The following is a 24,610-nucleotide window of genomic DNA, read 5'->3' as shown; positions in this document are numbered from 1 at the left end:
GTCATCATAAATGTATCCCTAAGCTTCTTATCTTGTTACAGATGAACCACCATATGTACATGACATTTTAAGTAATTTCCACATGTGCAGTGTTTTCAAAATATAATTTGAAAATCGTTTTTGGGGAAAAGTAATGGTTTGCAAAATTATGACAAGGACATAATGGTGTATGCTTCTCTATAAAGCATTTCAGTATCTCTAATGTCATTTTTCCCATATTACATTATAAGACCTTTCCCCATGAAGCACATTCCTTGTAAATATGCTCCCACCTGTGCATTGCAAATTTAGATTTTCACTGTTTCAGACACATAGCCATGTTGAAAGTGACCCAAAAAAATTGCAAACGTTTCCCCATGAAGCACATTCCTTGTAAATATGCTCCCACCTGTACATTGCAAATTTAGATTTTGACTGTTTCAGACACATAGCCATGTTGAAAGTGACCCAAAAAATTTGCAAACGTTTAAAAAAAAAAAACATTCATGTGTCTTAATGACATTTTAAGTCATTTCCCCATGGAGAATGTTTTCTAAGTGGCACAAAAGAGGTATACACCTATCATAAATCTATCCCTAGCATTATAAATGATTAAATCAGGATGACAATAATATGTGGCCTATCCAGAGGTTTGTTTAAGGTGAGGCCTACTCAGGATTGCAGATTAAAGTTACGCTTGATGAACAAAACAGAGGAGAAAATTTTATTGTAAATGCCTACCAATGAAGTAAGTGATTTCTACTTCATTGCACCAGTCATCATAAATGTATCCATAACCTTACTTAAATTGTCCTTAAGACACATAAAAGCGTTTTTTGATTGGCTTTCCTGCATGGTAGGGTCACTTTTAACATGGCTATGTAACATAAACATTCAAAATCAAAATTTTCCATGTACAGGTGGGAGCATATTTACAAGCAATTTGCGCCACAAAGAAAGGTCTGACATTAAAATGGCAAAAATAACATCAGGGACAGTCAATTGCCTTATAAAAAACCATACACCATTATGTCCTTCTCATGCATTTAAAAACAATTCCTTTTTCCCAAAAACGATTTTCAAATCATAATTTCAAAAAACTGCACATGAGAAAATGACTTAAAATGTCATTGAAACACATTAAAGCGTTTTTTGATTGGTTTTCCTGCATGGTTGATTCATTTTTATCATGGCTATGTAACACAAACATTGATAATTAAAATTTTCATGCACATGTAAGAGCATATTTACAAGCAATTTGCGCCACAGAGAAAGGTCTTACACTAAAATGAGAAAAATAACATCAGGAACAGTCAATTGCCTTATAAAGAACCATACACCATTATGTCCTTGTCATGATTTTATAAACAATTCCTTTTCCCCAAAAACGATTTTAAAATCATAATTTCTAAACACTGCACATCAGAAAATGACTTAAAATGTCATTAAAACACATGAAAGCGTTTTTTGATTGCCTTCCCAGCATGGTTTGGTCACTTTTAACATAGCTATTTAACACAAACATTCAAAATCTAAATTTTCCATGCACATGTGAGAGCATATTTACAAGCAATTTGCGCCACATAAATCATAATTTTCTCCTTAAAGCACACTATTCTCTATCTAAAGTAAAGAAATATTTTCTCACCTTAGCAAATACTTTGAGTTTGAAAACAGTCTCAGAAACACACCAATTTGTCTTCAGCAGAGCAAAAGGTATGCACTCCAGAGTCTGCAGCTATCAAAAGCACAGAAATGGTGTAATTCTTCACACATATTTCTCATGTCACCCAATCAAAACTCTTCCCTCACTTTTTTTCAAATGAAAACCCTTCCCCCTCTGCCCTTCCTGCCTATTTTCCATAGCAACCACCTCTTGGAGAAACTCTGGTGTTTGCAAATTCACACAACAATGTTGCAATTGAACTCTGAACTCTCAGTGCACCTGCATATCCAGTGCTTTCTTTCATTTAATGATTTTTTATTGACCACTCAAAATACATCTTTCAAAGAACACATCTCTACACCCTAACTTTCTGTTTTCATCAATCAAAATCCACCAATCACTGTTACTACTTCATGAACACAGAAACTCCACAGTTTTTTTCATTTCAAACTCACATTTTTTCAACTGCCATTTCATTGCCACACTTCATCTGACTGCAGGAGAACCTTCTCTCACCATGTTTTCTGTCTGGATTGTTGGTCATAGTTATATTCACTGGGCTCAAAGGTACGTTGAAAGCAGGAATTTACCTAACCTCAATTTACAAGATGTGGAAATTAAGTGGTTTGGCCAGAGAGGATTAAAATGTCACCAATTGATACCATTGGTGAAAACCTTTATGCATTTGCCAAAACCTGACCTGTTAATTGTGCACTGTGGAGGTAATGACTTGGGCACTTTGACTGGTGTAGGTCTGGAAATGCTTTTAAAGGACACCTTTGAGCAATTAATGGCACTTTTTCCTCAGACTGCCTTGGTATATTCAAATATATGCCAAAGACAGAAATGGAGGTGGTCAAACCAATTTTGTCCACAAATTGAGAAGTCGAGGAAGCATGTAAACAAATCTGTTTCAGCTTACATGAGAGACCATGGAATGGGCTCCCTGTACAACAATAACTTGCGTTACTACATGCAAGATATCTACAGAGGAGATGGAGTTCACTTCTCAGATGAGGGCAACAGAGTTTTCACTCTGAATTTAAAAATGTGCATTGGTACCTACTTATAAGTACCTAAATGTACCATAAACCCAAAAGCTCTTCTCAGAGCTACCCTACATCTAATCACTCACAATTATTATTTTACTCTAACTATTTTCACTAATTTTCAACAAAATACGCTCCCTGGTGCGCTACCCGGTACGCGTACCGGGAGCTAACCTCGCGAATTTTTTTTTAAAAAAAATGTTTTTTTTTCGCACATATAAGCCTCCTCAGCCACCCTCACAAAACCTAGGGGGTCAAGATAACTCTACCGTGCCCCCTTCTACCCATTCTGAACATTATTTGCCCTCCATCTTGTATCTTAATTCGACCGAAACACAAAATGGTGGACTCCCGGAACGCTTAAGGTACGCGAACCGGGGCTCTCAACGGTTCGCGTACCGGGTCGCTCCCTGGGAAGCGCACCATCAAAAAAGGTGGGAAAGTAGTTCACAGAAAAGCCACTGGAGACAATTTCACCAAATATAGATTAGCTCATACTACATACCAATCCCTACCATTTTCACAAAATTGATTGGAATTCCATTTAGCCATTTAGCCTGTAGACCTCTCTAAATACCCTGAGGTAAATTACTTCACAAAACACATCTGAAATGTTGGAATTGACAACCAATTAAAATGTTACTTTCATTTTCTACTTTTTTTACCTCACATTTGATTGGTTATGTACCCGAATATATATAAAGGAAGAGAAGGAAGCACAGCCATTTTGACTACTACTTCTTGGTGTACATTTTAATAGGATTTTCATTAATAACTTCAACTTCTTTTTAAAGGTAAGTTGTTATTTTTAAAACTGAAGTATATTGAGCACTTTAAGTTAATATGGCAAACTTTTTCTGTTAGTTATATACTATCCCTCTGTAGTACTTATAAATTTAGATACACTTTTTTATATTCCTACTTCCACTCTGATACTATACACTGCCCAAAGATAAATTCTCTGTTAAAAACTGCCTATCTAAAATTAATCCCAACAGTGCCCTACCTCTACTAATATATATTTTTTTTTATGCAAATTTCAGGAAAAATGGAAAGTGAACAAAACATTTCATTTGAAATTGTCCTTCCAGAGTCCAACACAGAAATCATTGATCCAAATGAGATTGAATTTATGGATGAATCTTGGGACCAAGAACTACTGCAATGTGTACAAGCAGTAGATAACCTCCTTGCAAATGAGGACATTTTACAACCTCAGAGACTACAATCTATATTCCATGATTATTATGAAATTTCTGACAATGAAATGTTAGAAAGTTTAATAAATTATGAAACACAATAAAAAAAGCTTAAAAAAAAAAAAAAAAAAATAATCAACAAAACCAACAATCAATTAACATACAGCATTTGAAAAGTCTATCATTCATTTTTCATTGTGATACGCTCCCCAGAACGCTTCCCGGTTCGCGTACCGGGCGCTAACCACGAAAAAAAATAAAAAAAAAACTTTTTTTTTTTGCTTAGCGGGGCCCCTTTAAAGCCTCCACATCAAACCTAGGGGGTCAGGGAGGAGCTAGTATGCCCCCTTATGGTTATTTCCCCCTTTGTTTTGGCCTCCTCTTGTCTCTCAATCCTACCGAGAGACAAGATGGCGGCCGCTCCGGACTGTTTAGAATGTTGACAGACACCGGAGAGCCAATCAGCTTAGCTACGCGAAGTTCCGGTACGCTTAAGGTCCGCGGACCGGAGCGCTGCCCAGAGCGCGCTTACAGATATATATCTTTTTTTAAACGTTAATTTCTCAAAATCCACTGGAGCACATATATTGAGACCTACAAAAGGCACATCGGGCTACCAGTCCCTACAATTTTGCCAAGTTTCGTGCAAATCCATTCAGCCGTTCGGGCTAAAAGTGAGGCTAACCGCCCTATGGAAAACTCAATGTTAAAAACACGTTTTGGGACCCCCCTTTTTTCTCGGCCCCCCCTGGACGAACCCCCCCAAAATTTTCAGGGGCTGCTCAGAAACAAAATGTTCCATTTTCCTGAAAATTTCAGCCAATTCCGTCCACAAACGCCAAAGTTATTAGACATAGAATTTTCAAAAAACCCATAGGGAAAAAATCCTAACTATATATACCTACTGGCGACCGCCAGTAGGTAATATATATATATATATATATATATATATATATATATATTACCTACTGGCAGTCGCCAGTAGGTAGTTAGAGTTAGGATTGTTTTCCATAGGGAAATCACAACATTCTATTGGGAATACCTTTGGCCCAGGTTGAGGAATCTGCCTGAAATTTTCCTCAAATTTGCCTCGCGGCGCTCCGGTCCTTCCCTGAAAGTTTGGAGGAGATTCGTCAAGCGGGGGCCAAGATAAAAGGGGGGTCCCAAAACATGTTTTCCCCATGTTAATTTCCACAGGGCAGTTGGACTCACTTTTAGCCCGAATGGCTGAATGGATTTCCACCAAACTTGGCAAAATTGTAGGGACTGGTAGCCCGATGTGCCTTTGCTATGTCTCAAGATATGTGCTCCAGTGGATTGTGAGTAATTTTGGTTCAAAAGCAGCTTACCCGTAAGCTCACCCGTATGCTTACAGTACGCTTACCGTACGTGTACCGTACGCGCACGTACGCGTACCGTACGCGTACCTCTAGTGCGCGAGCTGCCAATGTCTGTCAACACTCCAAAACAGAAACTGTTGGCAGCCATCTTGTGCCTCGGTAGACTGAGGCACAGGAAAGCAGAAAAACAAACGTGTAGAACTCAAAAAAGGGGGAGGGTAGAAGCATCCTGACCCCCTGGGCCTGCTCAGGGGGTCCCACAAGGACCCCCAAGGCCCAACAAAAAATGAAAAATAAAAAAAAATTCGGAAAGTCGCGGGGTACGCTTACGGTGCGCGTACGGTACGCGCACGGTACGCGTACCCGTACGCGTACGGTGCGCGTACCTCATTTTTTTTAAAGAAAAAAAAGAGATTTGGGGCCTTGTAGAAACACCCTGACCCCCCTAGGGCTGTTCAGGTGGTCCCATACGGATATTAACATATATAAACGTTATCCTCTAATAGAATTAGCATTTAAAAAACCTTGCAAGTTCACTGAAAAAACCAAAGGTTTCAGGCCTTATATAGTTAGGAATTAGCATTTAAAAAATCTTTGAAATTCACTGAAAAAACCATAGGTTTCACACCAGTTATAGTTAGTGATTAGCATTTAAAAAACGTATGAAATTCACTGAAAAAAACATAGGTTTGACACCAGTTATAGTTAGCTGAACATTTTACTCATACACACACACACCCCACACACATACCCCCACACACACACACCCCACACCCACCCCCCACACACACCCCCTACACATACCTCACACACCCCACACATCCCCCACACACACCTCACCCCCCCACACACGCACACACCTCTGACACACACACACACACACACACACACCACACACACACCTCACACACACACACACACACACCCACACAACCCTCCTCACACACACCCACACACACACCCCACACACACACCCACACATCCTACACACACACACCCCACACACATACCCCCCCCACACACACACCCCACACCCACCCCCCCCCACACACACACACCACACACAGACTCATTATTTATTTATTTATTTTTTTGAGGGGGTGCGCGCCCCGGTACACGTATCGGTACACGTACCGGTACGCGTACCCTGGAGAAAAAAAGAAAGACAGTTTTTTTTAAATGTAGCATTTTTATATAAATTGGAGGTAGTTCTGAAAAGAACTGTTTTTTTTATTCTTATTGTTGTTTTACATTGTTTTATTGTTTTTTTGAACTTTTTTACTTTATTTGCCTTTTCTGAACAATTTTATATTTTTTTGTAGTTTTTCTGGGGTCAAACAAAACACAGGGAATTGCAAACAGCTCAACTGGAGCAAAAAAAAAATTAGAAAAAAATTAAATTTGCTTTCTGCAGTGATGGTTGTCTGCAGCTCATTTGAGTAAAGTGATGCTTTGCTCACCATATGAAATTGTTTTGTTGCAATATTTGCAAACAAATTTAAAATTTGCAAACCTGGTTTGTACATTAGAAACCATCTCCCTAGCCTCTGCACCCGATGGAGTGGGATGATTGGAGGCGCTTGAAGAAAAAGTATGTGTAAAAAATGTAAAATGTGTTTGATTTGTAAAGCGCACGGCTGCCCGTAAGCGTCCCGACGCTGGAGACCGCTGGGGAACCCGTCCTGGCTTTCCCTGTGAGATGGTCCCTTCTGGGTATCTCCAAGGTGAAACCAGGCATCCCTGGCGTCTGTGGGGGGCCGTTGTAGAGATGAGGCAAGCTTAATGCCCAGAGTTGCCGATTGTGATCCCTGGTTAGAGTAGGCGCCGAGGCAAGAATTGTCGAGTCCGCTGACCCTAGTCCACGACCCTGCCGCGTCGGGAATTGAACCCTGGTCCCGGGCCGTTCTCTGCTTCCGGGTCTGCCGCCTCTAACCAGTGAGCCACACCACTCCACTGGGGAGGGTTCTTGGTCAGTTCCCTGACCTCTGCTGCCGAATATTTGTTCGGGTGCTTCCTCTGCATATGTCGAATCATAGTGTGGTTCCCAAAAGAATACTTCTTCTTTGGGTTCCCTCTTGACAGTTGTTGGCCACAGATGAGGCAAGTCACCTTAGCTGCATTCACCTTTTTTGCACCCCTTGGCATCTTGTAAAAGTTCCAAATAAAATGTTCCTTGGGTCTGTATGGGGGATTGTCCTCAGGCAGAAAGTCCCTCTCCTCCTCCTCCTGTTCATCCTCCTCTTCTTCTTGACCACCAATGTGGTCTTGTGGTGGTCCTTGTGGTGGTGGTGGAGGTGGTGGTGGTGCAGATGCACCTGCATCTGCTACTAGTGAAGCCATTTCTCACAGAATGAATAGAGGTCTTCTTCACACAAAGAACAAAGAGAAAATGAGGAAAAAAGGTGGGGTCTTTCATCATTTGGAAACCAAAAGTGTTATTTTCAGGTCTCATGACCTGGGCTTTCTCATCATTTGGAAACCAAAAGTGTTCTGAACCAATCAAAAGTGTTATTTTCAGGTCACATGACCCGACGCGCTTACGCTACTCGCCCCGGTGCGTGCCCGGGGGCGCGCCCGTAGTCGCACCCCGGGGCGCGCTTGGCGGCGCTTACGTTGCGCAATCGTATGCGCTCGGGTGCTTCCGGGTGCGCTTACGTAGTGCGTCATATGATGCATCACGCAGCTACGCGATACGTCACGATGTTGTTTTTGTTTGCGGGAATAGCGCTAACGGGACGCGCCGAAGCACTGTGCTTACCGGTGAGCGCATCGGTACGCGCCCCAAGAGCGCTCCGGGGCCAAAAAATTAATAAATAAATAAATAAATAAAAAAAATACTATTACATAATTATACAATATAAAATTCGTTATAAAAAATATTATATTTCATAGCTATAGAAATTATCTATTAAAAAACCTATGAAATACACTGAAAAAACCATAGGTTTCACACCAGTTATAGTTAGGAATTAGCATTTAAAAAACCTATTAAATTCACTGAAAAAAACATAGGTTTGACACCAGTTATAGTTAGCTGGAAATTTTACTGACATAAAACCATTGCAATTCCCACGTTATAGTTAGTTGGATTCACTATAACTCGCGCGCTCACAATGCACTGCTGATGATGTCACATATTACATCATTCATGACATGGTTAGTGACATCACTGATGACATCACTGATGACATCTCAAATGACATCACTGATGACATCACTGATGACATCTCAAATGACATCACTGATGGCATCACTGATGACATCATCCATGTGATAATACAATACACCTCCTCACACTCTAATCTAACACATGATACACCTAGTGTTAAATACAAACTACCATTCCTGAAACCATTGACGCAGTAAAACCACTTACCACATACGCACTCACTGATTTCTAGGTCTACACACACATCCACTCATTCACCCATACAATCTTTCATACATACAGTCACTCATCAATACAAGACCAACATATGCACTCATACACCTATACAGAGACTGACACACTGCCACTCATCCATGGAGTTACTCATACACCTAGTCACTCATGTAAAGAATCAATCACACTCCCATTTCCACAACTATACAGTTATACACACAAAACCTTGCTTATTTAAACATAGACTAACACATACTTACTGTCTTTTACAATCACTGATACAAGTACATATTGATAGATACAGTCACTTATGCAATCACAGGCTGTTATATATAGTCATTTATATATGACAACTCTCACATGCAGCAGCTTACACAACAACAAACATAATGATGTACACATTCAGACAGTTTAGTCAATAACCCATGCATTCACTAAGACACATTTAATCACTCACTCATACAGTCAGTCACACACCTACTAAATCCTTCATCCAGACACTCATACATACACTCACTCTTCAATATGTAAAACATATTTTAACTTTACAGAAACACACAGACACTGGATGATGTCATCAGTGATGTCAATTGAGATGTCATCAGTGATGTCATCAGTGATGTCATTTGAGATATCATCAGTGATGTCATCAGTGATGTCATTTGAGATATCATCAGTGATGTCATCAGTGATGTCACTAACCATGTCATGAATGATGTAATATGTGACATCATCAGCAGTGCATTGCGGGCGCGCGAGTTATACTGAGTCCAACTAACTATAACGTGGGAATTTCAATGGTTTTATGTCAGTAAAATTTCCAGCTAACTATAACTGGTGTCAAATCTATGTATTTTTTCAGTGAATATATATTTACACAGATTCTTCTCACCTATGTTCTTGGTGAAAAACAAGCCACTCCGGTTGCAGGTTTTAACGATAATCCAATTTATTCAGGCACAAAAACAAGACGTGTTTCGATTCCTCTCGGGGTCTTGGTCACATGACCTTTGGTAAAGTTCCCATCATTAAGTAAACGTAGCGTACTACGCGACGCGTGCTAAACAATGATGAACAAAAACAAAAGACTGCCAACATTACATACTTATAGCTGTTGCCCTCGTTCACATTAAAGGGATTTTTATGAGCATAATGAATCTCCTTTTTAAAACAGGTTTGGCTAAAAAATAAATATAAATAAACAGAACTTTCAGTGAAATCCGAAACAGTAAGCTGTGCAATTGATTAACATGCCTATTTTGGATGCCTGTTAACTAAGTTCAAGTACCTCAGTTGGAACAATAGTACAGAAAACAAAAAGTGTAAGAAGATTTTAACAATATTGGTTCAGTGCACAACCTTATGAGGTTAGTACCCATATCTAAATGCCTGCAACTTGCCCCAAAGTCAAATCAGTGTATACCTTGACATGCAGAGAGGTGAGTTTCTGTACTTAATGGGTGACATTTGGGTATAGTACTGTTGAGTGGATCACAACAAAGGTGAAGCATATAATACATTTCAATGAGGTGCGATAAGTTGATAGAAAGCCGCACAATCTACACGCAATTGATTTCTCAATCATTTCTGTCATCTGGGTAAAGTACCCTGTCCTACAGAGATCACAAAGTATATAATATAAGTCATTGTGGAGTACTGCCCTGGCAATATTGATGGTCAATCTGCATGAAACCAATTCTACAAACCTCCAGTATAATCATGTAGCAGTGAGTTACCTGATTATCCAAATCAAACATACTCAGTTAGGCTTGTTTTACTCCCAGCAGAGAACATTGTGTACCCTCAAAATTATTGGTATTTACAATCTGTAAAGAAGAGGCGGCTGTTGTATGAACTAGGCCGGATCTCCATGCTTTTAACTTCCTGTATGGTGACTACTCTTTGTTGGCGGTTGCTCTCTGAGTACCATTCTGTGAGAGAGTAAACCAAAAGGGTTAGCAATAAGTATGGTTGTGGCATCTGAATCTCAATTATTTTAGAAAGAGGCAAATATCAAACCATTTGTGACAGTCTCAATAACAGTGATAAAGAAATTAACACTTTGTAACAAAACAACTGTACACTGGATATAGCAAGTATGAAGTTAAAAAACTAGGTCCTATTACAGACAGAATTACGGACACTGCTTTAGGGGATTAAGGCTCAGAAGGACTCTCAGCGAACTATAAATGTACATGTAGTTCGGCATTGTTAATCATGCCAACCGGAGAAATGCTACCGGCTTGTAGGATGAATCTTAAACTCTAGTTTACGTAGTCTACGTAGAGCTTGTATGCGGTTACCGCCTCTGGGATTCTTGGGGACACAATCTAAGCCAAAATATTTTGTCCTCGTCCAATCACCATCATGTGCCTCTTGAAAGTGTTTGGCAGTGCTGTAGGTGAAGTCTTTGTTGGTAATTGCCCTCCAGTGTCCTAAGATGCATTTCTTTACTGGGAAGATTATTGATCCAATGTACCACTTCCCACAAGGGCATGTGATAACATAGACGACATATTCATAAGACAGTTTATGTTTTTAGAGCTCTTCCATTATCTGTTGGTTCTTACGAGTTTGACGTCTTTTACATTCTCACTATGGCTGCACGCTTTGCACGTACCACGTTTGTGGAAGCCTCCTGCTCTGTCTAACCAATTCACTTTTTGTGGTGCCAGATGGCTTTTGACAAGTTTGTCCTTCAAGGATGCAGGTTTCCAGTAGGTGATGGAAGGTACCGGAAAAAACAAATCCTGACCATTACCTCAAAACCTTTAACTCACCCAGATGCAATTGCAAGTACAACGTGTATGGACAATAGCTGGCTATCTGGGTAGAAAAGAAAAAGAGAAATCCCAGATTAGTAGAAGAAAAACTGCTCTGCCTAATCTACAATTCTTGTGTCCCATCCTGCATTACTCCATTTCAATGTTCAAATTAAAAAAGTGTCCACGACTAACCCTGAATCTAATTTTTACTCTTTGTTACGTTTTTTAACTACACCTCGTAAGACACTATCATTTTATTGCCCCAGTTAAAAATTGTCTGAAAGGACTAAGCTGGGTATACCATTCCAGCAGCCTTACCCACCTGATTTATTTAGATTCCTTGTAAATTGCAGAATAAGTGGTATAAAAGGATAGTGCATCGCAATTCACAAACCTTCACTGGCAGTAGCTGTCGTGACTAGCCCCTTGTACTAAAACTGATCCCTTGTGGCACCAGACATGTTTTTATAATGATGTGGAGCTGAAAAGGTATCCAGCAGCTCATTCATTGATTTATTTTGATTCACCTCGTTACCGGCAAGAACATAGCCGGGGCCAAAGACCTATAGTGTGCATAAGGATGAACACTCTACATCCTTTCAATGAATGGAGACCATGGATAATGAAGTCATATTTGCCTTACTTTTAGCGTGACTAAGAAGTGTGAGGTATTCTTCCAGTTTTAGCAAAGGGTCAGTTACTGACATTTCATTTGAGGCTTTCCATGTGGAGTGCTTCTGACTTAAGACAAATTTCCTTGTAACATTAGATACAAATAATGCACACAGATTATCACTAAAACATGACTCTTTCATGACTATATGTGTGCTCCTGATCTAAGTCATTTAACAATATTTCAGTCTCTCTCTGTCAGCTTCTTCCTTTTTATATTGTATTGTTTATTGAATTGAGGGTGAGGTGAGCAGGTTGAAAGTTATCCCAACAGATCACCCTTCATCAGATATACTTTATCCACAATGTACTACTCTCAGAGTATAAGCAGGATTGGGGCTGATAAAATGAATGAGTAATAGAGACAAGTTGTTTGATTCTTACTATTTGTGCCTCCCAAAACCTGAGTGAAACAATTGTTTGAATGAACACATTTCTGAAAAGAGAGGATTTCATCCAATACAAAATGTACTTCCTTACAGATCAGCTATGTTTCATCAAGCCCTCTCCTGGTGGATAGAAACCAGTTCCCATCTTTTTTGCGCACCATCCCCAATGATAACTTTCAGTCTCATGGCCTCACCCAACTGCTGGTGCACTTTGGCTGGACTTGGGTAGGCCTCCTCATTGAAGACAATGACTATGGCCAAGATGGTGCCAATGTATTGAAGCAAGAGTTGGCTAAAGCTGGGGCTTGCATTGCCTTCTCTGAGAACATTATCCTAAGCCGTGCTGACAGGAATACCTTACATATTATACGGGTGATTAAAAACTCAACAGCCAATGCCATTGTCATCTTCTCCAGTTATGCTGGTGTGACTCCTTTAATGGATGAGATGATGAAGCACAATGTAACAGGAAAGGTCTGGATTGCCAGCGAGGGATGGTCTACATCAAATGTCTTATTAGTGGAGAAGTACTCGCATATCCTTACAGGTGCCATTGGGTTTGCAACCTACAGAGGGGAAATACCTGGCTTCAAAGAGCATCTTAACAGCATCCATCCTTCAAGATCTAGTACAGACGACATGTTTCTATTGAAGTTTTGGGAAGCGGTTTTTGGGTGTAAGTGGATAAATGCAAAAGAGTCCACTAGCCTATGGAAGAACTCATCTACTGTTTGCACTGGAAATGAGAAACTAGACAAGCTTCATATCAGCAGCAATGATGTATCCAATGTGAGATGGCATTACAATGTCTACACTGCAGTTTACGCCACTGCTTGGGCCTTACACGATCTGAATTCATGCAGCAACTGGGAACACTCACTCCTCAATGAGATGTGTTCAGATATCTTGAAATTCAAACCATGGCAGGTACAGTTGAAATTCTCCTTTGGGCACATTTGCAGTAAGGAACTGTAAACATATTGTTGAAATAATATGTAGGGGAGTGGAAGGTTACAATAATTTGCTTTCACAAAACACAATGTTTTTTTAAAAGTCCAACATGAATGGTACTGCCACTAAATTAAAATATAAAATGGTGACATCTTAAAAAAGTAGGTATATTCATGAAGATTACAAAAAAGAAGTTTAGCATGAAGGCAACATTTTGCCAAATATGAATACTTCACAAGCTTTAAAAAAAATAAAATAGAACTATTTACTTTTGGTGGATAGGATACTCAGTCACAAATGTGGCAGGTGTCCCGCTGCCATCTTACAAGTGCATTAGAGCTTATGACACTTGTACTGCGGCAATTGGAAAAGGTGCAAGGTTTTGATGGAGTATCCCATCTGCCAAACTGTAAATCAGGCCCTTGGTGTGTTAAAATGAAGTTGACATTTACATATAGCACACCCTTACTCCCTGGCACATTCTTAGTGTGCCTGGTTGCTACAGCCACTGGGTGAAAATGAACATGCGATTTTAATGTGATGCAAGGTTTTACAATGCTCCAAGCATACTGATGCATTTTGGTTTGTACTGCTCATATCCGAGGTAACATGGCCATTTACAACACATTTGTGGGGGAAGGGAGTTGGCTTTGCCCACATGTTGATCTTCCACCCTAATAAATTTGACTGCCAGAAATTGTGTTTGTCTGCTGAAAAAGATTGCTTGTATTATACAGATTATGTTTAATATGGTTGGCCGGGGTTAATTATAATATTAATAATAATAATACCAGCCTTTGTAAAGCACGCAGCTACCTCAGGTGAGCTATCCTGGCACCAGGTGCCATCGGTAAGATTAGGCAAGCTATTTGCCAGAGTCACAAGGTGCTGGGCTGATCTGCCACTGGGGATCGAACGTGAGCCCATGTGGTCCGGAGTCAGCCGCCCTGGCCTACACTTCACATCTACTGTGGCAAACAAGTGCCTCTCAATTTTAGACCTGGAAATTGTTCAGAAGGATGGGTAACTTTTTACACTGGTCTTTCATTAACCTACTGATATGAAAGGCCTCCTTTTATTTGAGAGTTTCCATCTGAAACCACTGAGGGAAAACCTACCAGTAGGATAGTTCCTCCACCTCTGGAGAAACTGCTCTGACACAGGGAACTTCACAGTAGAGTCAGGTACAGTAGCAGAAAAACTTCATAGGAGGAAATATCCTAACAGTCATCAAAAAGGCACAGAAGAGAGCACTTAACTGCAAAAGGGAGGCCCTTTTGGAGAAAGTGGATAGGCCACCAAACAACAGTGCCATCTGCGTCACAACTTTTAACAACGCTTCTAACAACATCAAATGCATTATATTGAGGAATTTGCGGATTTAACATTCGAATGGTCTGAACCAGGACAAACCTCTTTTTTCCTTTAATTAAGAGAAGTCTGAACATAAGGGACTATTTAGTTCACACTAGACCTCAATCAGATACACAGAAGGACCAAAAAAGACTAGAGGATGTTCAGCCAGTCACTGGACACATGAAGTTTGGAGCATGTGACGTCTGAAAACTAACTGAGAACACAAAAAGTATTGTTTATTTATTTATTTATTTTTGAGATTTTTATTGCGCGAACAATTACCCTAGGGTGTCTCGGCGCATGTGTGAGCTAGCAGGACCACAATGGTAGAGTTCACTGGTCAAACAGCCATGTCTTTACGAGCCTCCGGAAGCTCATCAGGTTGGGGGCATTTTTAATATTTAATGGAAGAAGGTTCCAGAGTTTTGGTACAGCCACTAAAAAGCGGCGGTCTCCGCAAGTTGCCGTTCTAGTGCGAGGTACAGATAGAAGTTAGGTGTTAGCAGATCTCAACAGTCTTTTGGGGGTGTACAGCTGGAGTGCCTCAGTCAAGAATTTGGGTCCTGTGCCATGTACTGCCTTGTAGGCAATGCAGAGGGCCTTGAACTTAATACAGCTCTCTACTCTAAGCCAATGAAGCTGGCGGATGGCAAGGGTAGTAGACTGGCGGCGAGGAATGTTTAAGAGAATTCTGGCAGCCGCATTCTGTACAGACTGTAACTTTGACAGCACAGATTTCTGGGTGTTGAGGAAGAGGGTATTTCCATAATCAATTTTGGAAAATACCAGAGTGGTAACTAAGGTCTTCCCGGCAGAGGAGGGGAGATAAGGCAGCAATTTCTTTATTTTCTTTAGCGTGAAGAAAGCAGAGGAGACAACCTTGTTGACATGAAGGTTGAAAGTTAGTTTGCTATCAAAGATGACTCCCAAGTTCCTCGTTTTTACCACTGGGATGGGTGGAGAGCCCAGTTGATTGGGCCACCAGATGGAGGACCATTCTGGGGCGAGGTTGCCAAAGGTCATAACCTCGGTTTTATCCGAGTTAAGCCTTAGGCAATTGGAGGACATCCACATACTGACAGCAAGCATGGCCTCCTGAAAATTAGCTGCCACTGCTGTGCCGTTCTTGTGGATCGCCAGCACCAGTTGTGTATCGTCTGCGTAGGAAGTTAAACGCACCCCATAGGCCTTTATTACCCTCGCTAAGTCCGCTACGTAGATGTTAAGTAACGTGGGACTTAGCGAGGAGCCTTTTGGTACTCCACATGGTAGTGCAGAGACGGGAGAGTAGAAATTACCCAACTTGACTGTCTGGGTGCGGTCGGCCAGGAAGGATGAAATGAGGTCTCTAGCCGAACCGTCTATCCCCAGAGCTGTGACACGGTCGACCAAAATAGCATGGTCGACCGTGTCAAATGCTGCGGACAGATCCAGAAGAATTAAGATGATCCATGATGGTTCTAATTTCATCAGAAGCTTTTATTAATGCGGTCTCCGTCCCGTGTCCCTTCCTAAAGCCAAACTGCGTTTCGTCTAAGAGTTGGTGCGTATCGACGAACTCTGAGAGCTGTATATTCATCAGAGCTTCGCAAATTTTGGCCGGGAAGGAGAGACAGGCAATAGGTCTATAGCTGACCGAGGCGGAGGGATCCAGGGAGGGCTTCTTCAGAAGAGGCTTAATCACTGCCTTCTTCCACAGGGCTGGATAACAGCCGGTATGAAAGGCAGTGTTGCAGATTTCCATGAGTGGGTGGGAAATCACCTCACTTAAATTAGCCATCACTGAGGGGGGGCAAGGGTCCAAAGGGGATCCAGACTTGGTGATGGAAATGAGTCTGCTAATTTGGTCTTCTAAGGTGTCAGCAAATGACAAGAAAGGGTCATGGTTAATATGGGGAAATTCCTTATTGCTGTATTGATACAGGCCTTGATCACCCTTGGGAGTAGGGTAGGCTTACGAATTGTAACTCAACTAATGTAATTTACATGAACTGATGCCCACGTGGCCTAGTGTACGTGGGTATGATGACACAGAAGGTGAAAATCAGGATCATGGAGCACAGATCCAACATTAGGTGCTAGAGGACCATGACACATTTTACCACAGACTACGCAGAGAAAAGGCATTCAGTAGATAATCGTTTGTGAACACAACCTGAGACCCCAACAAAATCTTATTTCTGAGGGAACAAAATGGATTTATAGGATGCGTAGCCATGAGATTGGTCTGAATGATGACATCCCTTAGAACACTCTGAGTAGAATATGAACTATGTTTCTGAGGAGCACCGCATGCTCTTATGAATCCTCCATCTTATTGCTTTGGACAGAAAGACACCTGATTGAATTGTTGCAAGTGTTCAGCTTGCAGAAGTTTTCATCCTCCTAATTTAATAATAACATCTTTATATTTGTGGTCACGCTTCAATTTTAATAACATAGGCTTACCAGTGGCAGACAGTGTGGCTATTCGCAACTATGCCATCGTGACTTAGCTTTCCTTAAAAGAAGGGAGGGGGCATTCTAACTTACAAGCACAGGGACGTATCAGTTCCCGATATAGGTGTCCCGCATTATGCATCTGCCTCTGTGACCAGGTGGGGCTGTTTCCAAGCAGGGTTGCACAGGTCCTTTTAGACTCTCACCACATCAAGATGGTGGTGGGATTATCGTTCTAACTCCTGAGACAGAACGTGAGGGCCACGCGATACTGTCCCACACTAACGTGACAGGAAGTGCATGCACAGTGTGAAGGGCTATGGAATAATCCCTCAGTACCTTCACGTCATTGGGAGGGATACTGCTGCAGAGGCAGACTCACCTTTATGAAGTAAGCTGGTATTTAGACAGGGCAGATACACAAATGGATGAAACGAGATGGCTCTCTTTTTTTTTTTAAGTTTGAGTTTATTGAAATCAAAAAAAGCAGGAACAGGAAAAAGAAGAAACAGTTAAAATGATACAACCATATAGAATATACAATAATAATATAAAATGTGAAAACTATTACAAAGTATCAAGTAAAACATAAGAGAATGTCAATCGAACCTTGCATAAGAAAAATCATCATAAGCATAATAATACTAAATAAATAACTGGTGATTAGGTAACGAAAATGCTAAAAGACATTGGGAGAATCATGGTGGTTTTTGAACTTCATATGATCTAGATTGGGAAGTATTTGACGAGGGAGCAACAGAAGATAAATAATTGGCCAAAGGAGGTCACGTTTGATTGCCAAGGCAATGGGAGAGAAATAGTTTGTGTCAAGGCGGTGATTAAAACATACCGCATTCCACCAGGAGCGAAAGGTGACATTGTTAGCCTGTTTACAATTGGAGGTAATGAGATGAAATGCGATAGCTAGTATAAGTTTGTAATGTTGTGGAGGTTGAGGATAGATAGAAGAAAGAGAGCCTAGAAAAATGTTAGTAATAGAGAAGGGAAAGTGAAACTTAAATGTTTTTGGAATTTGGGACCAAACAAGTTTCCAAAACTGGAGAATAGGGGGGCAATCAAATAGCATGTGTTTTAAATCTGCAGAAGGGCATGAACAAGACCAACAAGTGGAGGGAGTGTTTTAGGAAAAGGTTGACAACATTAATGGAGTGAATAAGATCCAATTATAAATGAAAAAAAGGGTTTGTGTGGTGTTAGAAGCCCTAGAGGTTTTATGAAGTTTCAGCCATAACTTGTCCCAGAGGGGAATGGACCAATCTTGAGAAAAATCTTTTTCCGAGGCTAATTCAATCTTAGATTTAACTCTGTCCGCTGAAAATTCGAGAGATTTATAGAGAAAAGAATCGGAAGGGGAATGGTCCAATGCAGATGATACAGATTGAAATATATTGGGAATGTCATTAGTAATAGGTAGAGATTGAAGGTATTGAACAAGAATGGGACGAAGTGAATCATATTGTGAATGAGAAGAGGAAGGTAAGGAAAATTGAAATTGAAGATCAGTGAAGGGAAGAGGTTGATTATGGGAAAAGAGTTGGGAAATCCATCTCAGGTCATGGGAATACCAGGTCTTCCAGAATATTGAACGATTACGAATCTTAAGGTGTCTATTATGCCAAATATGCTGTAGGTGAATGGAATAAATAGATGGATAAGAGGAGGATAAGAAAGGAATGAGAAGCTTACGAGAATAAGAAATGATATGGCTTCGAAAGGAAGTCATTGAAGATGTAAAGGATAATATTTCACGAAAATCAAGGGGAGTAAGAAAGGAAGATTGTACTTTAAGCCAGAGAGAAGGGTAGAAGGGAAGATCAGTCGAGAGCCAACGTGCAGTCTGTTTCAAGGAGAAAGCTTGATGATAAGTTTTAAATCAGGGAATTTAAGTCCACCAGTAGATTTATCCTTCTTCAAATTGACGGGGGCTATATGAGAACGTTTACCTTTCCACAAAAATGTAAGCAAAATAGAATCGATGCTCTTAAAATAATGATCATGAATAAGAATAGGAATCATAGAAATGGTGTAAAGTATAAGTGGAGCTAACATCATTTTAACGGAGTCGAGACGGCCCACCAAGAAAGAAAGAGGGGGTTCCATCGGGTAATGGCGGCATTCAATTTTTTAGAAATATGTTCAAAGTTTACTTTAAGTGTATCAGACAAGTGGGGAGCAACCAAATTCCCAAATACTTAATCTTTGATGGTTGCCAAGAGAAACCTGAATGTTCAAAAAGATGCTTCTGACAATGAGTGTTTAAAGGGAGAATTTTACATTTATCAACGTTAAGACGATACCCAGAGACTTTGGAAAAGGAAGAGACCTGATGCATGAAGAAGGGGAGAGAAGATTGTGGGTCAGAACAGTATAAAAGAATGTCATCAGTGTAAACCGAAAGTTTAACTTGTTGGGGACCGAAATGAAAACCAGAGATAGTATCATCCTGTCGAATTTTAGTGAGAAAGGGCTCTAGAGCTAAAACAAATAATAGAGGAGACAACGGACAACCCTGTCTAACTCCTCTCTATTGAGGAAAATAATCTGAAACTATACCATTTACAAAAATAGACGCCTGGGGACCAGAATAGAGTAAAGAAATGAGAGATATAAATTTAGGTGGAAATCCGGCCCACTTGAGAGCCTGAAACATAAAGTCCCAACCTATCCTATCAAATGCTTTCTCAGCATCTAGGGAAATAGCAGCCAAAGGATGATGAAGTGAGGGAGCTTTACTTAAAATGTTGAAAAAGACCCGTGAATTGTCAGGAGAGAGTCGCCCTTTAACAAAACCTGATTGCTCAGGCCCAATAAAATCAGGCAAAAGATGATCCATCCTAAGAGCCAAAATATTTTATAATCCGTATTCACCAAAGAAATAGGGCAGTAGTTCTTACATAAAGAATGATCCTTATTGTCTTTAGGGATTAAACAAATCAGAGCTTCTTGAAACGTACCACAGGAGGAGCCAGAGTCAAAAACAGGATTGAAATAAAAGCAGAAGTTTTGGTAGAAGAAGGGAGGCGAAGTGATTAGAAAATTCAATGGTAAAACATTCAGGACCAGGAGCCTTCCCATGTCTTAACACCGAGACAGCATGAGAGATTTCTGCCAGGGAGCTGTCAGATTTGAGAGACCCAAAGTCCACATGATCAGAAGGAGGTGAAGGAATAGATTGGAAATAGGAAAGTATGTTGGCCGGTTCAGGACAAAATTCTGGAGTATAGAGCTTTTTGTAGAAAGCGACAAACTCATTTAGAATATCTTTGTCTTTAAAGTGGGAAACACCAGTAGAACCTTGAATAAATTCATTTTTCGTTCTTTCTTTCCGTATTTTAAGATAATTGGCTAATAATTTCCCCATTTTATTCTGACCCCCATAAAACTGAGAGTTACATTTTAATAAAAAAGTTTGAGGCAGCATTCGTGGTAAATTTATTAGAAGCAAACTTGGCGTCAATAAGATCTTTAAGAGAGGACTCAGTATTGGAGTCGTAATAAATATATTCAAGTTGTTTGATTTTATTCAAATGCTGAGTAGATTGAGCTTCCAAAAGCTTCTTCTTTTGTGAAACAAAATTGATGGTAAAACCTCTAGCAGCTGCCTTAAAGGAAACAAAAGGGGAATCAGGGGTTTCGTTAATCATGAAAAACTCAGTGGCAAAATTAGTGAATCTAGAACAAACAGTGGGATCAAGAAGTAAGTAATTATTAAACCTCCATCTTCCGGGGTGGGGGGTTAAAAAGAAATGAGATCAATATTAACAAAAACAGGTGCATGGTCTGAGATTAAAATAGAACCAATGTTAGAATGAATGGCATGTTGAGCTAAAGATTTGCTCAGAAAAAGATAATCAATACGGGATTATGAGTGATGTGAAGGAGAGTACAAACTATATTCTCTAAGGTCGGGGTGACATAATCTCCAAATATCTACTGGAACATTATGATGAATAGTGTTAGTAAATTGAGAGTGCATTTTAGAAGTGGAAAATTTAACTTTGGAATTTCTATCTCAGATAGGGTCAAGGATTTGGTTACAATCACCTCCAAAAATAATATAATCATCATTAAGTGTAAGCAATTTCTCCGAAATAGCAGGCCAAAAAGATTTATCAACACCAATAGGAGCATCAACATTAAAAATAACAATAGGAGTCTTATCTATAGTTAATTTAACAAGCATCCAACGACCATCAACATTCAACTTTATATGGCATAAAATGACAACTCCATTTTTATTACCCGCAGCAGGGGAATTGAATACATGACCCACCCAACCACGTTTAAGTTTCGAGGCTTCAGCTTCTGAAAGATGGGATTCCTGAAGAAAGGCCACATCAGCTTTTAGCCTAGCTAAATGAGATAGTACCCGTTGCCTTTTAATTGGGTTATTTAAACCTTTAACATTCCAAGTGACAACCCGGAAAGTGAAACAGAGACGAAATCTGAGTAAATACTATGTTTAGTGGACTAAAGAAGAGAGATTGTTGAGAAGAAATAAGATAGAAAAAAGTAGGAGCAGAAATAAAAAGAGAGAGAAAGTAGAATGCTGAAAATAGATTTTGAAACAAGGAGATGAAAAGGAAGCCAAGAAAAGCAATGGGGAGAGAAGAAGAGAAAAAGCAAGAGGAGAAAGAAGAGAGTAGTAAAACAGAAGACAGTACAAGTCAAAAACAGAAGACTGAGAAACATACCTACAAATACAAGACAAAAAAACGGGGGTGACGACGCCAGAAGACGATGGCGACAACAACGATATCAAACATCACCAAAAGACCAATGAAAGACAGCACTTCACATGACTTATGGGAAACATCGGGGTGAGTAGGAAACGAGCACACCTGTGGAGGAGAAAAGATTAATCAAGAGAACAGAAAACGTATGTTACATAACAATGTAAAGAAGTATATAGGAGAGCACATAATGCGAGAAACTGAACTAGAAATGACTAAAAAAGAAAAATGAAAACTGAAAAACTAAACAATTCTTGAAGTGTCAATGACGACAGGTCCATGCTGGCGAAGAAATTCTTGCAGAACTAGGAGATCTTCATATGTAGTAGTTTTATCTTTGTAGGTAACCTTGAAGAGGCATTAAGAACACGTAGCTGGGGGCGCATATCTAGAAACTTTTTCCGACGGTCTGCTGTAACCTTAGCAACATCCTGAAAAATAAACAGGCGATGACCCTCCCAGATATACTGCTTTTTAGATTTGGCAGCTGATAAAACTTGGAGAAGGTCAGTATATTGTAGGAACAGCATGATGACACCTCAGGGTTTGGTTGATACTTTCGGGCCAAGTCTATGTGCTCGCTGGATGTTGAAATTAGATGAAGCAGGTAGATCCAATATTTTTGGAAGAAAAGATTGAAATATTTGATCCTTCAATGTGTTCCGGAAGACCATAAAGTCTAAGGTTATTCCTTCGGTTACGATTTTCCAAATCCTCCGCTTGTCTTTTAAGAAGAGAAATGTCCACCTCCAGAGATGAAATCCGGGAACATGATGTCTGTAGAGATTCCGTCGACTGTTCCACTAGGAGTAAATGGGATGTAGTGTAGTTCCTATATTCCCAATAGGCTCTGCGCATTGGAATAATATATTCAGCAGTGTAGACGTAGGGCTGAGGTTATCTAGGTCTCTACTGACTATATTACACTTAAGGTTTTCCAGCTAGCTCAGAAGTCACTAGAAACTTTCTCGAATAAACGAGGAGGAGTTTAACCTCCCTGGATAGACAAGAAGGGATTAGCTTCTGACAACCATAAAACATGACAACTTTGCTCTCCCTGAATAAGAGTGTATCTCTAGAGTCGTGTGAAAACAAAAGACAGCTATTTCACTCAGTCAAATGTGCGTACTTAGTTTCACCAGAATGCAGAGAAAAGAGAGACGGGCGTTTTCAATAAAAGGTGTTATTTATTGAGCAGTCTTCTTCCTCATACAAGAGAAATGAATTGCCACAATTGTAATACTCATGGTAAAGTAAAATGCGTACAGTAAAAGGAGGATTATAATATAATACTGTAAAAGCATTGATATGGTTTGTTAGCCATATGATACTTTAAAATAGATAAAATATATACATACATATATACATTGACTAATCGTACTCAACTGGTGCTTCTAAATACGCCTACCCCAGTGTACCTGACCTAAGCCTAATACGTGGGAGGGAGTAAGTAAGTAGCAGTGTAAGTTAAGTTTGTTTTGCCTAGAATCTGACTCAAGAATTCTCTTTAAGTGTTTAGTCAGCTCCGTACCTGGGTAATAGAAAGCAGGAGGTCTGGTATCTCTCTCTCAGGACTCGATATCCCAGTAACCCGCAAGGGTAGGCTGGAAACGCCGGAGCTGGATTTTCTCGGCAGGAGAAAAGACAGCGTCTTTCTCAGCGCGTCAAAAGAGGAGGGGCAGCGTCCGTGGGCTCTCGCATCAGCTGGGCTCTCGGGCAAGTAGATAGCTGCTCTGCTCCAGAATCACCACTGTGTGTTTGCTTAAGGCAACGTTGGTATATTTATACCTGAAAGGTGCCTGGGTTTGACGTAAGGTTGGACATAAGACGTCAATAAAGATGTCACTAAGAACTGGCCGTTCTTACAGTGCTTTACAGGAGTTCAAGGACGAAATCAAAACAAAGGCAAGGGGGATTTCCCAGGTTGCTGGAGGCTTGGTTTTGTTTAGAGAACTCGGTGTGCTTTCTAGGGGGCCGGAGGAGTAGACTTGCCTAATGTGACAGCATGTGCTACGACTGAATTATGGATATGATTATTATGCCGTTGTATGGATATTATTGATTATAAGCGGACAAGGGCATATAATAGAAATATCGATTCTGGTTCCTAGATAAAAACACTATACCCACTCCACGAATTAATGCCCATCATTACTAAAACTTAAGCAATAGTAAACATTTTTAAAAGGTGCATGTGTATACCAACCCACCCCAAAATACATTTTTGCATTTGAAATGGTGTATGTGAAATACATGAAAATGATTATAGGTACTGTACGCTTGTCAAGCAGTGTAATCATTCATTAAAAAGGATGCAGATATATATATTAGCTGAATGATTTGCGAAATTTACTCATGAAATGGCTCTTAATACAGAAAAGAAGTGCGAGACCATTCCATCACATATAAATACAGTTATTTGTAAATATGCTAGAGGCTGAGGTAATATATTGTCTCTAGAGTTCCTAAAAATAGAAGCTCTGTTCTCTAAGAATAGTTCTACTTTAAGCAGAGTACAAGTGCCAAAAAAAAGTAAATATTTTGGATAAAAAACAAATAATTTTGCTTTCAGTGGGAAAAATAGTTCCAAATATTTTCAATAGTTTTTTTGTTTATCAAAGCCGAAGGCCGAATTCAGAGTTCATGGAATGCTGTGTGCTTGTTTGCTT

At 40.1% G+C, this 24,610-nt stretch overlaps 1 protein-coding gene across 1 annotated transcript in view; it reads left to right on the top strand.

The window, feature by feature from the left end:
• LOC144797933 (extracellular calcium-sensing receptor-like) overlaps positions 1 to 24,610 on the top strand; it is a 174,335-nt gene that overhangs the window by 46,002 nt on the left and 103,723 nt on the right. Inside the window, exon 3 of the mRNA XM_078668735.1 lies at positions 12,535 to 13,368. Within this exon, the coding sequence (XP_078524861.1) occupies positions 12,535 to 13,368 (834 nt within the window). The remainder of the gene's footprint in view (positions 1 to 12,534; positions 13,369 to 24,610) is intronic.

Source organism: Lissotriton helveticus, chromosome 12, assembly GCF_964261635.1.
Source record: "Lissotriton helveticus chromosome 12, aLisHel1.1, whole genome shotgun sequence".
In the NCBI taxonomy this organism is placed as follows: Eukaryota; Metazoa; Chordata; class Amphibia; order Caudata; family Salamandridae; genus Lissotriton; species Lissotriton helveticus.
The sequence above is the reverse complement of the archived record's forward strand: the minus strand, read 5'-3'. Positions and strand labels throughout refer to the sequence as shown.